Below are 21,351 nucleotides of genomic sequence, written 5' to 3' on the forward strand. Positions count from 1 at the left end.
AAGATTTCGCACTGATCAGGAAATGGTTCCGAAACGGAATTTAAAATGATCCGAATAGCCCCATACTTGCCATCATGTTTGTTGTTTTTGTTGTATTAATATTAAAATCACTTCCCGAATATTTTGGGGAGTTTTCTCGATGTTGATAGTCCTTTGCTGGATATAAATCCGATACGTTCCGGTAATAAGCACCATTAGCGTACCAGCTCTACCATCTCGAGAACGGTTAATATAACCACTGTAGACCGTTTAAGCCAAACCGACACGCCATCCTCTAGTTCCATGCGGAAATTGGGGTCGCCAGAGCCTTGCCAAACCTCTGCCGAGGGGCGACTTCGTTTAAAAAAACTTTATTCTAATTAAATAAACTTGTTTCTAAAATTGTTATGTTGCTTTTTCCGGGGCGTGAACCCAGAATCTTTGTTGTGGTAGGCGGAGTACGCTGCCACCAAACCACGGCGGCCGCCATCGCTCAGACTCATACAGCCTTATTTAGTACTGAGTGACCTCTCTACCTCAAAAACTATACGTGTGAATATTACCATCAATTAGTTCACTACATTTTCGTAATTTTTTAACAGTTTTTTAAAACTCAATATTTAATATATACTCAAAATCAAAATCGCACACCGTGCAACATGCCAAAAAATTGTATTTCTGTTTTTTTACCTGTTTTGTGGTTGTTGTTCTTTCCTTTTCTTTTTTTAGTAGCACAAGTTTCAATAATTATTTGTGGTTTTTTACGACATTCTAAACGCCAAGGTTATACGGGGTGCAACTCATTTGTTTGCAGCCACAGGCGTGCTAACACAGCAGACACACCGGTTGTAGCAAGTAAACCGCCTGATGGTTTGCGTCAAACTTTTTACGAGCACAGCAAAAAAAACTATAAAATTTTTTGCACGTTGCTCTTTTAACTTGCGTATTATTTCAATAACCTTCATTACATGGCAGTATGTGAACTCAATACAGACAAAAATCGTATGGGCGTTTGAGTATTTTCTAACCGGCCAATACTGGAATATGTATATACGAATTTGATGTTTAAGTTTTACTTCAATTTGTTTGTTTTTATACTAAGTTTATTTGTTGCTATTTTTATTAACCTAAAAACCTTCATGTATAAATTTTTCGTTTCATGTAACCCCCAACGTCGTAACACACAACGCCCAACCAACAAATGCACCCAAATATTTCCCGCATTTGCCAAACAACCCGCTCCCGTAACAACTTTTGGAATGACTTTTTTATATGTTTTACAACCAAACTACCGTATCTATCATTCATCCAACACAACCAACTTGTTCCAACTCATCACTTGTCCAACACACGCATACAGTCATAGTTCCGAGAAGCAATCATCATCGAAGGATGCCCATACAATGGGTCGTATACCGCCAGCATTTACACTGGTCCCTTCGAAACGCCAGCCAAGACGCGTGATTTATGATTCTTTGAGTGACGCTGGTGGTGGTGGAAAGAACGTCGCCAATAACGTTCACAAAGGCAGCAGTGTTACCGATGGTGGTGGTGGTGGCGTAGGTGCAGCCGGTGTTAGAACGGGAATGCCAAAGTAAGTTGTGTACAATTTTACTCGCTTACATGCAGCGCTCATACTTAAATACTTTCCTATTATTTTTGTACCGTAAAATATATTTGGTTGCCCTTTTTAACCGCAGTTTGTAGCATATTTTATATACATACCTGCATATTTTTATATGTGTTTGTTTTGAAACCTTTTCATATTGTAAATTTTGTATATTCCTTATTATTGCTTTTATTTTGTAGTACTTTCTATCCATTTCTATCCCTTATAGCAGATTTCGGCACCCAACTTATTGCTATTTTTTTACTCATACATGTTGCACTAATTCTTTTTTTTTTGCGCTGTCCGCGTGCTAACCAACGATCAAATAAACTTTTGATTTATTTTTCGACGACACCACATATGATTTGGGATGTGGTTTTAGATTTTGTGGCTTTTGAAGAAAATATGTATATTCAACCTTTATTGGCTGAGTTTTAGACAAGGTGGCACAAAAAGTATCAACATATATGTAATACTCCTATATTGCTACAAAAGACTAGGTACATTCCCAAACATCAGAGTGCCGATATATTGATGTTTAAGCGTTTTTGTTTTTGTATTCAATAATCGAATGTACAAAAATTTAAACTTATCCTTGTCACACTTATGCTGCTACAATCCCAAAAATTTGATGGGCTGTCTTGTTTTAATTTCGAATTCAAGGCACATTGCGAGCATTTTCTATTAGCAATATAGAAGTATTACATATATGAGTATCAATCAATTTTGGTAAATTATTTGAGACAAATTCTTTGATTTTCAATTTCTTGTAATCGGTTCGTGTCACTGAATTGTCAAACAGTGACATGCGATCAAAGTGTGTAAGTTGTAAGCTTTCTTCGCCCTCAATGTCAGTAGCATTTCACCGGAGGATAGCAATTAGAGCTTTCGATAATTTGATTACTTGATTAGCAAAATTTTTCTTGGTTTATTTCTGCGAGACGTTTTGGAGCTACCGTAAGCCGTCTGCAACTCGCACATATTGCACTTCGTTTCTTTGGCAACCTTTAGTTCAAGTTTTTGGCGAGAAGTTAAGTTCATGAAATGTTTATATTATTTTGTTTAGTGATTAAAAATTATATTTATGAAATTGTCAGTATTCGAAAAATGAAAGTTAGACAATTTCATGCTATGATGAAATCGAGTACCGGCTAGTGGATTAGCCGAAACAGCGCTATTAGCAACCCTTCAGCGCAACCTACATGCACAATACTAATGAGAACAATCATTGAAACTCTTTTTCCGATACAAGATTACTGATCACATTAAAGCGAGGACCTCGAAGATATGGAAATCTTAAGTATAAAGGACAAGGACGTACTGGATGCAACATATATAATTTCAGATTAAAAGTCTCCGGGACAGGATTGAGTGGCAAATATGGCTCTTAAATCCGTGGTAAGGTCTAAAACATTAGTATTTTCGGAACTCTTCAGCGCCTGTATCCAAGAAGGCGTCTTCTCCCGCTCATAGAAACCTTAAAGGCTAGTCCTTTTGCTCACACTTGGTAAGATGCCTGAGCAGCCATTCTCATTCAGGCCACTTTGTATGTTGGACTCGATAGGAATGATTCTCGAGCGTATTTTTCGTGAGCGTCTGTAGCAGACCCTGAAAACCCCTGGTGGCAAATGGTCAGTTTGAATTTCAAAAATCAATATCCACGTTAGATCCAATACAAATAGTTGTAAATATAGCTAGTGAAGCCATAACCCGAGGTCAAAATAAAAGAAAGCTCTGTGGACTGATTACTTTGGATATTAGAAGTTCGCGATGTTAAAAGCATACACACATACATACATATACAGATAACGACAACGATACGAAACTTTTTCACACCTGCTTACGTGCTCAGAATAATTGGGTGATATTTTAGCGTCAGAGTACTTCTCTTTGAACGGTTGAGGGACCAAATAAGCAAACCATTAAGGGCGCTGTCCCTCAGACATTTGCTCTAGGGCCAACGCTATGGAATGAGATGTATGATGGTGTGCGTCAAATTGATCTTCCCGGAGTCACGCAAAATCTCAGCTATGTGGATGATATTGTCGTGGTAGCAGTAGCCAAGAAACTGAAACTGCTTCAAGCATTATGTAATAACGCCGTAGGAAGAATAAAGGAATGACTGAGGAAAATGGGCTGTAAATGGCTAGCAGTAAGACAGAAGTGGTTTTGGTGACCTTGATTCCTGGAAAACTTTGTTCGGGAGTATTTCAAGAGAAATATCATCAGCTCTTGTTTCCATTCATGGCTCCGCACCATCAAACTGGATTGGTGAGCTGATATACTTATATTGAGTGATCTGTATTTAACAAAGAGAAACTGCTTCTCAATTACGACTTGCAAATTTGATTCTTTAATGGATTTCCAAGTTAAAATCGTGTTCGCTCTTAAAACTGGTTTCCTGCTAAACGAAGATCTTCACAGTAACTATTAACTATGTTGTTGTTGGCTAGATACTAATAACTTTTTCATTGACGACAGCAGTTATTTTGACTTATCTCTCCGGGTTTGATATCCTTGTTTTCTGAAGGGCTCCGGTATGGGCTATTTCTACTCTGGCAGTGTCGTGCACAATCGCACATTGCGTTCATTTTTTACCTTGCAGAGATAAAGCTAAGACATTAGGTACTTTAACCCAATGGCAGACAAAAATGTCACAGAAGTTCAACATCTGGCTGACTCCGCAATTAATTTTAAAAAGTCTCAAACAAGCCTAAACAAATTATATCGTTGAATGGAACTTACATAATTCTATCCTCGTTAACTCAAGACTATAAGCTGCATTCAGCCTGTATCTCGATTGAAAGCTTACTGATGTATATGCTTCGGACAATTTCGTAAAGACAACAGCTACCTGGAAGTGATAACGAGAACCTTTCTCATCTCCCCTTTTATCCACTATCAGCTTTATGCCAACTCTAGGTTACAAGAAGAGTTTTCTTAAAAAAAAAAATAAAAATTATTACAACCGGCTTGTTTTTAGCCATATTTTTTCAAGAAGTTACATCTGTTGTTGTTATTTTGGTTTTTGTTGTTGTTATTTTTATAACCGCAAAAAAAAATGATAGTTTAATCTGGTCTCAGCTCTACTGATGTGAAAACGATTTGTTTGGTCCATCTAACCTTAAGTCACCTATAAGGGGTGATATGCCTTGCCCCACTATATTATAAGCGCCTCAAAAAACGGACTTCGCCCAAGCTCTCGTTATTCATACATATCGTTCCCTTGATTCGTTGGGCTCATGTCGGAAATGAAAACATCCCCACCACCATAAGTGACGTGTTTTCAGAAAACAGGTGAAAGATGGTCTTGGATCCAGCAAAAGATGTGTATGCCCACCCTAAAAGTTCTTGTATACTTCAAATGAAATTGAAAATATTTAGAGTGATAAAGGTTTTTAGTTTATATCAGTGCCACAGTTACCCTCGGAAAACTGCGCTGCTGGTGAGCTAGCAAGGGAAATCACTAGCTTGCAAGCAATAACATCTGCTGGCTGGGTGAATCCTCCTCTGAATACTTGCAAGCACTGCTTGCGATCTCAGTTCACGGAATAAGCTAGCGTGAGACGGGCCAAGGTACAAACATGTATAGTGTCAAAGCAAATCTCGGCCAAGCTGGACGATAAGAGATCGCAATCGGTCATACATCTGAATTCTGTATTCTAACTGATCACTGTCTTATGAGTGCCAATAGGTCTCATTGGTATCTGCAAACAAATGACTTCTGCTGCAGCTGCGGGGATAAGGAATAAATAGAAAGCGTAGAGCACTATCTATGCCAATATCTCGCCCTGTCGAAGAGCTGCTACCGATGTACATTGCGGTGATAGAATGCGCATATATAAATGAATTTCTGTGCTACATTAGGCAAACGCACAGGTCTTAGCTCCATATGTATATGAAGCACGTTCCTTCGTGTTATCACGACGTGTCACAATGGCCTAAGTGAGTCTTCGCTTGGGCAGCGAAGGCGGCCGATACAACCTAACCTACGGCAGCTCTTCCGTCTCGACGTAATAGTTCCATAAATAAATATTCAATTTATCAGTTTTGCAGATCTTGTAGTAAACAATATACTGAAGCGTCATTGATCCATCTAAATTTTGTATTAGAAAATGTTTCACGATACTTTTTGTGCCACCTTACATCCCGTTTTCAACAGAAGTTTTCTATTTATGCTGCCAACTAATGGTGGCACATTTATCATGCAGACAAACCCAATCGACTACAGTTCCGCATGCGTCATGGGATGTATGCGATACAATTTGTTTCTTCCATTCTTGCATAAAACAAATTTCACTTTTTTGTGACTCTTTCAGTTCTGATTCATTTTTCCTTTTCATTAGCGAAGAAATCAAGTGCAGTTCTTGACTTTCAATATGTTTTCATAGCAGAAATACCAAAAAAAGAAGAAAAAGTGCAACACATATGAATGATTGCCAAAAAAAAAAAATTAACAGAGTCAAAGAAATATTGCGCAGTTAAGTGGATTTTTTGCTAGTTTTATGGGTTTGCGCTTTTCCCTTCATGTAAAGTGGCCATACCACACTCCCTAATGACGCCGCTGAAATCTATTCAAATTCAATTAAGGACAATTGTTTCGTCTAGACATTTTCAAAGTTGTTATTTAACGAGGGATATTTTCATCATTGATCAATTAAGGTTCGGTGTTGGGAAAAGGAAGCTTTTTGAAATTTTGCAACAGGAGTTTTGGTTATGCTAAAGAGCATTAGTGTGAACTTGGTATAAGCCAGCCACGAAGTAATATGTTGAAGTTATAATCATTGCATTGATCGTTGCATGGCTTATTTAAATCTAATTTTTTTAGTAGAACGTATTTATATACATTAAACCAATATCTCTTAGCAATAGAAATGGGGTGTTTCACAAGACTACACAACTGCTTTTTGATTTTTCAATAACATATGGTTAAGTTAGGTTAAGGGGGCGGGCATTTCCACTCAGAGACGTTTCTCTGATGAACCTAAGTAGGAGTGAAAGATGTACTTTGCTAACCTCTACCACACTGTCGAAAAACCGTACGCTCAGAAATATGAGTTGCCATTGTTGCTGTCCTGGATATCGGCAGAGAAAGTAATGAATCGAATCCTTTTCTCCTTCACCCTAGTAGCTTCTGCATAGGGAACTCGTTGGGATGCGCCACCGTCGAAGAATTGGTATATCACCGCAATGACTTATAATGACAAACCTTAGTACTGTGACTACAGATTTGTTTAGCCTCACAAGGAAGCTAGATGCTGTTGTCCTAATCTCATATTCCTCAATTTTTCTCAGTTGATAACCCAATGGTGGTCACGTGGAGCTGTCCGCCTAGCTTATGTCCATTTCGGAACCCTCACCGGCCATCTGCCAATTCATTTCCTTCAATATCGCTGTGACCTAGAACCCAGAAAAGAAAGATAGTGTGATGCCTTACAGACGCGTGAAAGGTTTGACCGCACAATATCCGACTTTACCACGTTGAATTATAATGTCTTTAAGGCGGCTTGGCTGTAGATCTTCACCGACGATCGGAGCCACACTGTCCTGGAACATTCTTGCTGCTCTCTCTTTGGCAAAGACCTCCGCCTGGAACACACTGCATGAGTCATGAAATCGAGACGATTGATTTACCTGCAAACGCTTTATGTACATTCCAGCGCCCAAAGCTTATTTGGTTTCTGGGAGGGAACCAAGTGAAAGAAGAATGCCTAGCATGATGGTAGCATCAATTTTTTTCAGAATTTTTAGTGGAACCAGAATTCCTTGGACAGTCTTATTTAGTTAATGGAAGTTAGTTATAATGTTTCAAAGGATAAGTCAAAAAGTTTTCCTGCCTCTTTCAATGAAATGTGTAAGATATTAACAAAACCTAGTCTTACTCTCGCCGCGAAGCCAATGAGGCAGGTATCCTCAAGGAGGGCAGATAATTACTATTTCATAGCAAAAGTCCTCGTACCGTATTGGGGATTCTCCGTTTGGTTGTCAAACAAATTCTGCTAACACCATGGGCGCAGGCATTCTATGTGAGGCCTCAAAAGTTTGCTCAGCGACCAAACTGAAAAATCCTGTCAAAAACCAGGATTTATATTATTAAATAACTCCGCTTTCAATGCTAGTAGCTGTCTAGGACATATGCTACTTGCTGCTTCTAGATCTGATGTCCGGGTCACTCCTAATAGCTAAAGCATAGCCCTGGCGAACTCATTTAGCCCAGCCTCCGACCCAAATCTGATAACACTGACTAGGCCTAATTTAAAAGCATTTCACGCCAAAAGAAAATATCCAGTCAGAGCACCCAATATGGGCCTACAGTCCTCTTTTTTAATGAGAACAGTAATATTGTTAATTTAAGGTGCACAAGATGTTCGAAATTTCGCAATTCTGTGCTTTTTTGCAAGGCTCCAAAACGGCCAACACCAAATCGTTGTTACAACAATCACAACATTTTTTTCAGTGAGAACTCAAATCAAACAACGACGACCCAGTTTCTTAAAACGTTTCTGAAGCATTTTCATTTCCGACCCGAATCTTGAATCACGACGCTTCAGTACTAAGTACTTACTATACATGTCTGTAGCTAGAACACGCGTTTGTGTGCTAGATACTAATTATCTTTAGTACATCTAGAAAGGGACCATTATCTAGCAGCGATGTTGATTTCATCAATCACCATTAAGTTTCTCAACATTACCCACACCGCAAGCGAATAGGCAATTGCTCAATTTTTCAAAAAATGCGTTGGCTTTTTATCAAACAGCAAATAATGCGAAAACAAAACATACAAATCGATATTTATTACACACACATTATGTGTGCTCAGCTGTTCCACTGAAGATTACACAGATTTTCAAAAATTCCTGGACACATACGATACATTCGACAACGAGACTTTCATTAATACGCGTAGGATAGCGGAAATGGTATTATGTTGATTTGAGCTAAGTGAAAGGTATTTGGAAACAGGGGCTTGATGTATTCGATTTAAGTAAATGAACACTCGCACTTTAGTTTAAACATTTAATGAGTTAGTTAATAAAAATATTAATATGAAATTTAATAATGTTTGAATGTATGTAATTAGGATTGATACGCCTTGCGCGGCGTACACTCTCGTCGGCTGCTCGTCACTTACTACTGCTTAGACCAAAACAGAGTTGCCACCCTTACAGTTCGGCCTTTCCTGTTAAATCTTCGCCGTCTTCAATATCGCTATTATATTCGCCCTCATATAATTGTGGTAGAGTACACCATGGTTTAATTTTATCGCTGGCGTAAACGGAGGAATACTGACGTTGCGTTCTTTTAGACCCAGGAATATCTCGTACAACGTAGCGGTCGTTATTTAATATGCGGACTATTTGGAATGGTCCCTTGTACCGGGGTTCTAATTTACGTGACGTACCTGTACTTGGAGCTTCGTATTCTACAACTACCAGATCGTTGACTTTATACTTGGTTGGAATTGCATGTTTTTGGTCAAATCGCTGCTTACTTTTTATGCGCTCTCGTACTATACGGTCTGCTGCCGTTGCTCGTAGTTCGTCTATATTTTCTGTAGATGAGTCATCATGTTGTAATGCCAGGCAATCTTATTTTGGAGGACATCGCGTGGTCGAAAACCGAAGAGTAACTCTTGCGGTGTACACAACGTTGTTTTGTTTTTCATACTATTGAGGCACCATTGTAAATTTCGAAGCGATTCGTCCCAGCGTTTATCGTTGGTTACGGTTGGCAAAAGCATTGACAAAATGGTTCGATTACAACGCTCAACCAACCCGTTGGCTCGTGGAGTTCTCACTGCGTTAGCTATATGCTTAATGTAGTTGTCTTTGCAGAAACGTTCAAACTCTTTAGAAGTATATGCGGTTCCACGATCGGAAATAATGCGCTCAGGCATACCCACGAAACTACTGATGTCTTTGAATACGTCGATTACGTGTTTTGTCGCAGTGCTTTTCACAGCTCGTATAATTACGAATCGTGTAAACGCGTCGATTATAACCAGTATATGTTCATTACGTTTACGCTCTTCGGAAATGGACCAAGGTGATCTACGTGCACCGTTTTAAATGGTATGGGCTCCACTTCGCCCACGTGTAATTCACCCTCTTTCATACCCCCTGGAACTTTGTTGTATGTGCACTCAATGCACGACTTAAGGTATGACTTAACGTAGTTTCGCATGCGAGCAAACCACATATGCTCACCAATGCGTTGTAGCGTTTTCTCTAGACCTAAATGTCCAGCTTTGTCGTGTGCGTTATGGACAACTTGCCACCGTAATGTCTTTGGAACTACCCAAGCGTATTTACCGTTAACTACCTTAAACAATCTCCCCTTCTTCAATTCAAATTCTTTCGTAGCGCCTTTATCGCCTCGTTGTATTTTATCGATGATTTCTTTGATATGTTCGTCCTGCAATTGCATACCAAACAGCCAATCTTCTTCAGCTATTTTGACTTTGTCGGTTCGTAATAATGCTGTTTCAATTTCACGCGGTTCTTCAACAGGAGAACGGCTCAACGCATCTATATGCGCCATTCGCTGCCCACTGCGATGCTCAATATCAAGATCATAATCCTGAATACGCAACCACCACCGCGCGATTCGTGGCACCAATTCGCGTTTTTTCATTGTTGTCGTTATTGTGCTACAATCGGTAATTAATTTTATTCGTTTCCCGTAAATGTAGTACCGCAATCTTTCAACGGTTTCGACTACCGCTAGCGTCTCAAGCTCGTAGCTGTGATACTTTTTCTCCGCGTCTGTGGTTGCCCGACTATAATATTCGACAGGTTTCCAATGTTCATTTTCTTTTTGTAATAACACGCCCGCAAGCCCGATTGAACTCGCGTCAGTATGTACTTGATGTTCTGCATCAACTCGAAATGCAGTCATCACCGGTCGAGAAACTAAAATATCTTTAAGTTTATTAAATGCGTTTTGTTGATTTTCCGCCCATACAAATGGCTCGTTTTTACGTAAAAGTCGATTTAATGGCGCAGCTATTAGTGCGTATCCCGGGACAAATTTACGAAAGTAACCGCTAAGCCCGAGAAACTGCCTTACTTCGGGTACGTTTGTTGGCGTTTTATAATCACGTATGGATAAAGTTTTCGCGAGACCAGGTGCAATACCGTCCGGGGTTAACTCATGACCCAAGAACTCGATTGTGTTTTTCAAAAATTCACATTTTTGTATATCTAACGTAACGTTTGCTTCGCGAATAGCGCTGAGTACTCGTTGCAATTTTTCGTACATCTCGTTTACCGTTTGGCTACCGATTAAAATGTCATCCATATAGTTCATCATATCATCACATTTGACACGTTCTTTTATTTTAGCAATTAATCGCTGAAATACTACCGGCGCATTTTTAAGTCCGAAAGGCATCCTCTTGAACTCGAATAACCCCTCCGTAGTTACGAATGCGGTGTATTTTTGACTGTCTTCCGCAATTGGTATTTGATAATACCCACTATTTAAGTCTAATACCGTGAAATAAACGTATTTCTTTGCACTTTGTAGTTGTTCCTCAATATTTGGCATTGGGAAAATTTCTTTTTTCATATGCTGATTGAGTCGCCTAAAATCAACACACAATCGCTCACTACCATTTTTCTTTTTAACTAAGATCATCGGACTAGCATATTCCGAATTTGATTTGCCTATAATGTCAGACGCTAAAAGTTCATTAACCAAATCCGCTATTATTTGCTTTTTAGGTTCGGGAACCCTAAATGGTTTTTGCGCTATCGGAATGTTAGTATCTAAAGTTAACTTCATTTGAACCAAATCAGTTTTACCTATCTCACGTATATTTGTTGAAAAAACATCTCCGTAGTTATTCAACAACTCAGTTAGTTCAGTTTTTACATTTATATCGTCAACTCCGCACTTGATATTGTCGATATTAAATTTATTTTCGCTCGCTAATGTTATTCGCCCGTCTACGATAACCGCACGCATATCATTAAAAATGTTTTGCCCTAATAACAAATCTGCTGATAAGAGCTCATCGTCAACAACATATAATGTTACTAATCGTTTTAGATTTTCAATTTGTAAATCAACATGAATCTTTGCATGTGCATATATAACACCTCCGCAAAACCCACTAACTTTTAATAAACATTTTTCTTTTTCGCAATTTACCTTATTTGCTACAGTCGCTCTGACCATGCTACATTCACTACCTGTATCGATAAATGCCATAAATTGCTTTCCGTTGATCAAAACACTCTACTCAAAAATGTTATTGTATATAATTTCGCGCTGTGTATTCGTTTTTCTCACCACTGTTTTCTTCTTTCCACAATTTTGTGGTTCACTTTTGGGATGCACTTTATCACAGTCTATGCATCTTTGCCTACGTTGTGGTTGTGGACATTTGGTAGATATATGCCCCTTTTCTTGGCAATTAAAACAAATCAGTTGTTTGTTTTTGTCACTTCTTTCGCCACTACTCTTCTCACTTTCAACCGGCTTTTCGTATTTACCCGAACGCGCAGGAATGTTTTTTGTATAATCCAGGCATGCTTAACGAACGAAGCGATATCATTTCGTTACGATAATCAACGTTAATAAACGAAACGAAGTCATTTCGTTTCGTTTATTAACGTTAAGAACGCCAAATTAACGTTAATTTGACGATCTTAACGTTAATAAACGAAACGAAGTCACTTCGTTTCGTTTATTAACGTTGATTATCGTAACGAAATGATATCGTTTCGTTCGTTAAGCATGCCTGGTATAATCAGTGATCGCTTGACGAAATTCGCGCATTGTTTTAAACCGATTGACTGCCAAAGCTACTTGTAACTCGCGATGCTTCAACCCTTCTCTCGCATATTTCACTACTGCTGGTTCACTCAAAGCATACCGTTTACCTAAAGCACTCATACGAAAACAATAATCTAGTAGTGTTTCGTTTGTTTTACGCACTGCTTGACTCATTTTGTAATGTATGTCAGCTTCGTCCGGCATACAGCTAAACTCTTTACACAACTGTTGTGACAACTCACTCCAATTCGAATATAACTTATCTGTAGAATTGAGCCACATTTTCGCGGCGCCTTTGAGTCGACTATACACTGCCAATAACAAACACTTTTCTTCCCATTGGTATGCGCTCATAACACTATTAACTCTGTCTATAAATTGTTCAACCGTGATTGACGATTCGTTTGTTGGATCGAAGTCCGGTATAGTTTCCGCGATTTCTTTCACCGAATATTTGCTTTTGTTAACGTTTACCACCGACGTTTTGATAGCCGTTTGACCGCTTTGCGAATTCGATGTGCTCGCGACAACACTAACTGGGGTGTTTGAGTTTGTTTGCATCAGGCATGCTTAACGAACGAAACGATATCATTTCGTTACGATAATCAACGTTAATAAACGAAACGAAGTCACTTCGTTTCGTTTATTAACGTTAAGATCGTCAAATTAACGTTGATTTGACGTTCTTAACGTTAATAAACGAAACGAAATGACTTCGTTTCGTTTATTAGCGTTGATTATCGTAACGAAATGATATCGTTTCGTTCGTTAAGCATGCCTGGTTTGCATCATTTGCATCATCGAAGTAAACATTTCGCGCAACTCATTAATTTGCTCTTGCACATTCGTTTGAGTAAATTCTATTACATCCGTGCCAACCGCTTGGCTTAGTCGCAATACTAACTCGTTTTTCAGCCCTTCTGTCTCCAATCCTCTTTCACTGAGCAGTTCTTTAATCTCCGTCAATCTTAAACTATTAACTTTTACAAGCGGCATTTTGTTTGTTTACGTTTTTCGTTACTATAATCACCCTTTCGTTGTTAAAATTCGTTTTTATACGCTTTTGTACGTGTGTTTATGCACGATCTCGTTGACGTTAGTTTCTAATTAGAAATTTGCTTCGTTTGTTTTCTTTCCCGAATCGTATTATTTGCGATACCGGGCACGTTATTGTTTCATTCACGCGTATATGTTTCACGCTACCGTTCAGAGATATTAGACGTTCATCTCTATTTCGCTACCGTACGTTTCTATATTACTTAGTGAATATTACTTCTTCGGTTAACTCGATTATGGAGTATTTTACGCATCTCGTTCACGCAAATGGTATACATGCGACATTTGCTACTTTAAATGTAAGTCACATTAACCTCTCTTTCTTACTTACGGACAATTAATGCTTTGCACAAATATATATATATATATTTGAACTCAACGTTTAATACACAACGAAATTCACAGAATGCCAGCGGAGCACCAACGCCACTCTGCCGGAGTCTCACTATCCCGTTATTTGCAATTTTACAATTCTTACGCCGATTCATCCCCTTCTGACCTGAAAGGTACTTGGAAACAGGGGCTTGATGAATTCGATTTAAGTAAATGAACACTCGCACTTTAGTTTAAACATTTAATGAGTTAGTTAATAAAAATATTAATATGAAATTTAATAATGTTTGAATGTATGTAATTAGGATTGATACGCCTTGCGCGGCGTACACTCTCGTCGGCTGCTCGTCACTTACTACTGCTTAGACCAAAACAGAGTTGCTACCCTTACATAAGTATATATTAAGTGCCATCACTTCAAACGAGCTTTTCCTCCATTTTGTGGTTTCCTGGTTAACTTCTTCTATATGGCTAGCAAATAATAAATTTTCCCATTATTTCAGCATAGCTTAGGCTATTGTCTTCATTGCCGCAACTCCATGCAGCGATTCTCTGTCCGTTCATATATCGTATCTAACCCCACACCAAGGGAACACATATGGGACAACGACCCGAAAAATATATGCTGTTACGAATTTTGAGAACCCTTGATGATTTTCTGTTACATGTCTGCTCACTGAACTGCCAAACAAATCGACTGCAATACGTTGTAAAACAAAATGCTCATTATTCAGCACTACAATGGTAGTAAAACTTCACAATTTAATGTATACGAGTACTTCACTTAGAACGTGTTAAAATAAAACAGATTAACTCATTCCTTACACTGCAACGGTTGCCCCGTCATTATGTTCTCCCAGGGTATAGACTTGTCGCAAAAAGCCTACCCGAATAGTTGCTTATTGACTTCTCGCTCTTCTGTAGCTCGCTGTGTCTAAACACATGCATGCGCGTAGCTTATCTAGCGTCGTCTTAAGCTGACTGCGCTCGTAGTTGTCCGATGTTATATCGTCTGCTGAAATTGTTGTTGTGCAGTATATAATTATATATATTAGAAATAGACAGTGAACGGCGACTCACGTTGCGAAAGTATTAAAGCACACTTGATCTGTCTGACGAAGCATTGCTACAACAACAACAACATCTGTCTGACGAATTTTTGTTTTCTCCTCGGACCCTACTCAGAGATGAGCTGACAAAAAATGTATGTTAGTAAGAGCAATATTAATCTACAGTGAACAATCTAAACTGAACGACAGTCACGGAGCAGGAGGCTTCTGAGAACAATTACAGCTCATACTTTTTACCCGGCTTCTAAGCAGCAGCTGGCATCTTCAAAGCCAAAGTTGTAGAAACCAAAATGGCCTGCGGTTGATAATAAAATAACTTTGTCGAAGTTATAATAAACTGCGATTGCGCTGTCGTGGCGGTGATTGCACTCTCAGACTCCATTCGGTGCCCGTAAAATATTTACCAGCCAGTATTTTATGTATATGTCATCCTTCGGCATATATAGACAATTCAATGGACAGCTTTCTGCGACTGACGTGGTGTGGTATTTTGGCATTAGTGTGCTCCGCCTATCACACCAAAGGCCCTGGGGTCAATTCTTTGCCAAAGCAGCATCAAAAATTTAGAAAAAAGTTTTCTTCAATTAAAAAAGGGTTTTTCTAAACGGGGTCGCCCATGAAATTACGAGAGCATTTTTGCCATGGGACGCTGCTCAGCGAAAAATCATCTGCCTTACAGTTGCCGTTTGGAGTCGGCATAGAACATGTAGGAGCCATCCCTCCAATTTGTAGGAAAAATTACGAAGAAGCACGAAGCAAGTTTAAGGAGAAGCTCGGCCTAAATATGATCGGGAGGAAATCGCACTAAGTGTATGTGACCCGGTCTATGAAAAGGTGAGTTATGACTAAAAAAACAGCTTTTAACAACTGTTTCTCGCAATTTCTTTTTGAGTCATAAGCCACCTTTTCATAGACTGGGTCACATATATGTTTTTATTAGACTTTGAACACCAAGGAATTCTGATGAAACCTTTTCCATTGTCTTTAAATTATTGGTAATTATTGCTTTTTTTCCAGCTGTCAGCAACTTGTAAAAATTTTATACGCAAATGCAAACTGGGAGGACGAGAAATTTATTGCTTCGATCGTACAGTCTTTCAAGACAGTTGGACTACATATGGATTGTGTTGCGCCTTTAATAAAGGCTATTAGTAAGTTACAAGCTTGATTAGACATGAGAATATATCTCCAAATCGAGCTTATTTTTTAAGAGAACATGTCAGAGTTCGATTATATACTTCGTGAACACGAAAAATTACGAGCGAAATAAAAAGTTCAAAAAAAAAAAATTATTACCTGGCGATTTTTTTTATATATAGTTATTAGGTTTCGATCACTGGTTTTTTTTAAACTAACCTCTTTGTTTTTTAATACTTGCAGTTACGCCAAACGTAGATTTCGTGATCGTTTCGTTGGTCCAGATTTGGGTTTGAAAGTTGTCCTAAATACAAGTCATAAAGATGAGTTTATGTCCATATTAAATATAGACGGCTACATTGTTATTGTACATGATTCAGACACATATCCGGATCCATCATCCGTTGAATCACAAGAGCTATATTTATCAAGTGGCGAAGGTTCTTCTGTTTTGTTGAGAGCATTTTTGATTAGCACAGAACCATCACTTCGGTCATTTAGTCCACAAACTGTAAGTACAAATTTTATGTTATCAAATATCTTTATTTTAGCATTATTTCTCTTTTTCGTTTTCCCCTCTCTTGCATAGCGCAATTGTTATTTTTTAGGATGAGTTTCCTAAAAATGGAGTCTTTCGTACAAAGCCTTATAGTTTCTCGGATTGCATAACACATTTTCTTATGCGCAGCATGTTGGCTCTGTGCCATTGTATACCATTTTACGTTGTATCGAGCTTTTGCGGCGATCAGGAAGGACTAATTTTTTGCACTCTTCAGCACGTGTTTGTCTGGTATCTTACAATTGTGAGTAGAAAATTTAAGCTAAAATCGTGTTTTTTCAAAGTCAGTAAGTATTTCCGTTCGCATAAAAAAGGGAATATAAAAAATGGGCTGAAAAGCAATGCAAGCAAACTTTTTCAGCACTTTTACGCACGAAAAATCTAGTTACTTCAGCTGTGATTAACCAAAAGGGCGAGTAAAGAATTAACTTGGGTTTTTGGATAGTCAAAAAACTAGTTAATCAAGTAAACATATTTTCTAATGAACCAAGAATATAATCAATCGATTAATTGAGTAATTGAAATACGATTGATAAAAATTTTGAGTAATCAATCAATCGCACAATTAATTAAATGCGCTAAATTCAATCACAAGAAACTAAATTTTAATTAAGAAATTAAAAATGTGATTATTTAAACTCTTAAGTATCCAACTATTCACACGGTCCTAACTTTAAGCGAACTGAATTCAATCATAAGTAATTAATTTGTAATTGAGTAATTTGATAAAAAATTATTAAAATATTGAGTAACCACCCAACTGAGCAACCCTCATTTTACATGAACTGAATTCAATTATAAGTAATTAATAAACTAAATTCAGTCGCAGTCGAATTAATTGAGTAATTTGAAATATGATTAATGAAAATTTTGAGTAGCCAATCAATCGCATAGCCATTATTTTAAAATAGCTTTATTCAACCATAAGTAATTAAATTGTAATTGAGAAATTTGAAATTTGATTATTAAGCCTCTTAAGCAATCAATCAATCGCACGATCTTAACTTTAAGCTGAGCTAAATTTAAACATAAGTAATTTAGAAATTTGGTACATGATTAGTAAGAATTTTTTTGAGTAACGAATCAATCACACGGCCCTTATTTAAAATGAACTGAATTCAATAACAAATAATTTATTTGTAACTGAGTAATTTGAAATACGATTAATGACAAATTTGAACAAACAAACAAACAAACAGTTCTAATTTTTATTGAACTGAATAAAATTTTCAGCTATTAGTTCGTTATTCAATGGTATTTTCAGTCAAATGGAATAACGCACTTAAAGAGCGCGAGGCCGTTCCTGGGCTAGAACGCTATTACGAGGAGGCACTTTACTGTCCCGAATGCTTGCCATCCTGCAATGATATACAATCTGGAATTTCGGTGGCGTCATTACCCATAGATCTTTTCACGACTACAGCTACGCCAGAGTAAGTATAAATGAAGAAAATAGAGGTAAATCATGAAAAATTTCTTTTGTCAGTAAGCCTCCTTCTCTCCGACCAAGTTTCAGGTTCTTGATTGATCATGAGCTGAAAAGCTGCCTTCCTACAGATCTATATTTTTCGATAGATGTCAGCCCAAAAAGATTGCTAAGATCAATTAGCACCACAGTCAGTGTCTGATTCGCATCGTCAGCCACAACGTTGCTTCTTTTTAAATTCTCCGAGTAAGCCTTAGTTGCCTCCATTAGACCTATCAACCACTTTATCCATCCTTCTCTTTAGCGTTATTCATTATCACGTCCATTGTCTCTCACGCTGGCTGTCGTGGTGTGGTGGTAGCGTGCTCCGCCTATTACACCGAATCTTCTCTGTTTTTCAAAATGTATCGAGGGCTTCTTGCAAAGTTCTTGGCAGTGCACTGCCTTCGACCTCCTAATAAGGTTTCGCTGGCTTATGCGAAGCGCTTACTTTCCCTGTGTGATTCCAAGTGCTGGACGATTCTTGCTGCAGTTAGGTACTTAAACAGAGCTCTCTTACCCTCAGTCTCCTACATTTGTTTTCTCCCTATTCGAACTTGCTTGCCTCGTTGACTCTCCACCAACTTCGCTCTCAAAATTCGGCTTGTTGTTGTTATTTTTTCCTCAAAAGTGCTTTCCAAAAGCTAAGAATGAGCATGAGTAGTCCTTCGTCGGGCTGAATCCGGTTCGGTTTCTTATGATACTAGGCCTCCTATTTAATGCCACTTTTCTTCAATTAAAACTTAAGGATCATTCAACTTTAACTTGATAACCAAAGTTTTGACACCCCTTTTTATTATAATCTCAATTTCAGTGAATTAAAATACATCGGCTTGCACTCGAAGGATGTGTCGGTGCTGAGTGTATTTTTTGATGACCCGTATTCAAAGAAGTATAAACGTTTGCTGGGCAATACTTGGTATGAAGCGTTATGTAAGTATTGTAGACTATTTATAAGCGAGCACTAAAAAATCTTCTTTTATTTGAGTAATCTTAAACTTTTAATCTTAAATGGAGTTTTGTTTTTCCTTTGATATATTACGCAGGTACAGTCGGCAACGTGACTTCCATATTTTTGGGATTCTTAATATTGGCAGAGAAAAAGAAAAGAGAAGGGCACCGAAGAGGAAATGAAGCTTTACATGTATCCTTAAATATTTAAATAAAAAAATTGTATTGTTAAACTTGTTTTCCGATTCAATAAAGAACGTTCTTAAAATATCAAAATACAATCTTGGACTTCTATTCATTTAAAAGTATTGACGTTAGAATATTTTAATAAGGAATACGAGAAACGGGTGCGTGGCAAATTCTATACGAGTGGTAATTTTCATACTGGATATCTCAGATGCATTTATGATACAATACTGAAATTCGTAAAAGTTATATAAGGCAGTGAGAGCGAAAAAGAGAGGAAATGAGAACGAAAGAAGAGGATGATGGAGAGCGAAGGAAAGCTGTGGAGAGGAGGTGAATGCTAATGAGAGGAAGGTAGAGGGGAAGAGAAAAGGGTGAGTGAAGTAACACTTGGTAAACATTTTTGGTGAGTTAACGGAGTGACAAATGGTGCTGATTCTCAGACTCGAAGTTGGGAAAAATCCATGTTATATGGGGCTCACTGTATTCAAATAACGTATCTCATAGCCCATTGTTGCTATCGTTGTAGCGATAAAGACACTTCCCGAACCATTTGTGGAGTGTTATCGATGTTGATGGTGTTTTGCCCGATACAGAAACGGTACGTTCCGATATCAAGCGCGATTTAGGTATAAACCCCACCATCTCGGGGACTATTTTATATGACAAAATTAAACCTTCTAGACCATCCCTACCAGATTATTATTTATTTCCGTTAATCCATTTGTAAGGTGGGTCTCGTCGAATGCGGGAGTAGCATCCAACCCTTATGGAGTCGAGTAGGCGCCACACTTCTTTTTTTCTAATGAATAATCATTATGTTGGTATAATATGCGTCTAACACACAAACATATTATAAGGGAGAGTTGTAACTAATAGAGGTGATGGGGTGATGAGTGATAGATTGCAATGGCGAGATGGGTGAGAAGTGGACGTGTTGTTGCGAAGTTGGTGGACTATGCAGGGAAATCGGCGAACGATTGGCTGATACCTCAAACTACCACAGAAATAGGTGAATCAGAAATGATTTGACGCATACTAAAAGAACTGGTAAATGGTGAATCAGATAAGGAGCTAAGAATATTGCCGCGGTAGACATCCGCCGGTAGGAAGCGACCAAAATGCATAGACCGCAAGTTTCGAGGAGTCAAAAAATCTGCGAAGATCTATCCACATACGTAATACTCCGCATAACCTTGGGGTTGTGTTTGTCGTGACAGCATTGAAAACAATTAAAATAAGGGTGAATCGGTCGACAGTAGACTAGTGTTCAAATCGGCCGCGCTCAAAATAACGTATTAGGATGACGAATGAAGATAAAAAAATGTTTCGGGCTAACAACAATCCAGAAGTAAACACGACATAGTCCTGCATGCAAACCCGAAATGGTCTCGAAAACAATACCGAAAAAGTCCCACAAAGATCCTTACGCAATAGCAACATTATACCAAAAACTGTCTCCAAAATTCGGAGGTCATACTATATTAACCCCGAAACGAGCTTGAAAATAATCCCCAATCGACTCGAAGTTGTCCTTTATGATGTTTGAAACAATACGAAATGATCCTTAAGTTATGCCGAAAGCCCTCGGGAAGATGGTGTAAAAGAGTCCCGAATGACCCGGGAAACTATCACGGATGAGTCTTGATATTACTCCTTTAACAGTGCCGAAAATATTATGAAGCACTACCAAACTATCCTGCAGCAGTCCCAGAATAACCCTAAATTTAAACAGTTCCGAAACGGCCCTGAAGAAGTCCCAAAGTAATTTAAAACAATCCCAAAATAGTCCCGATATGACCGGAAAAACAATTCCGAGGTAGTATGAAAATTATTACAAAAACTACATATTTCGAATAATTCTGATAATATTTCGAATACAATCCCGACTAAGCCAAGATATACTCCCGAAACAATGGCCCACAAATATCACCGATATAATCCCCAAAAAGTGCGAAGTCATCAAATCATGAGTTAAGCCTCCGAAAAGTATTCCGAATTAAATACCTTAAGATATTTTTAGATCTAGATCTTTATAATTAAAAAGTACCTGTTGGCGGGAGCCTACGTGCTACGCTCGTTCTACACTATTAGCTATTTATGTGCCAAATTCTATACAAATATGCTTTGTCATTCTTCAAATGCATCTCGTCTCCGCATTCTCATTGGTGTTTGCTAATTAGAAACAGCCTTTATAACTAATTAAGCGCTCGTGTACTAA

General features: G+C 38.2%; 1 protein-coding gene across 1 annotated transcript; it reads left to right on the top strand.

The window, feature by feature from the left end:
- Positions 1-1,238: 1,238 nt before the first annotated feature.
- ppk24 (pickpocket 24) lies at positions 1,239-19,225 on the top strand. The gene is made up of 8 exons (XM_067768479.1): positions 1,239-1,573; positions 8,355-8,511; positions 15,850-15,983; positions 16,213-16,480; positions 16,578-16,772; positions 17,762-17,961; positions 18,808-18,926; positions 19,040-19,225. Exons 1-8 carry the CDS (start codon positions 1,239-1,241, stop codon positions 19,153-19,155), a joined length of 1,524 nt encoding a protein of 507 aa, XP_067624580.1. The 3' UTR covers positions 19,156-19,225.
- Positions 19,226-21,351: the final 2,126 nt, after the last annotated feature.

The sequence above is a fragment of the Eurosta solidaginis genome, chromosome 1 (assembly GCF_040869045.1).
Source record: "Eurosta solidaginis isolate ZX-2024a chromosome 1, ASM4086904v1, whole genome shotgun sequence".
Taxonomy (NCBI): domain Eukaryota; kingdom Metazoa; phylum Arthropoda; class Insecta; order Diptera; family Tephritidae; genus Eurosta; species Eurosta solidaginis.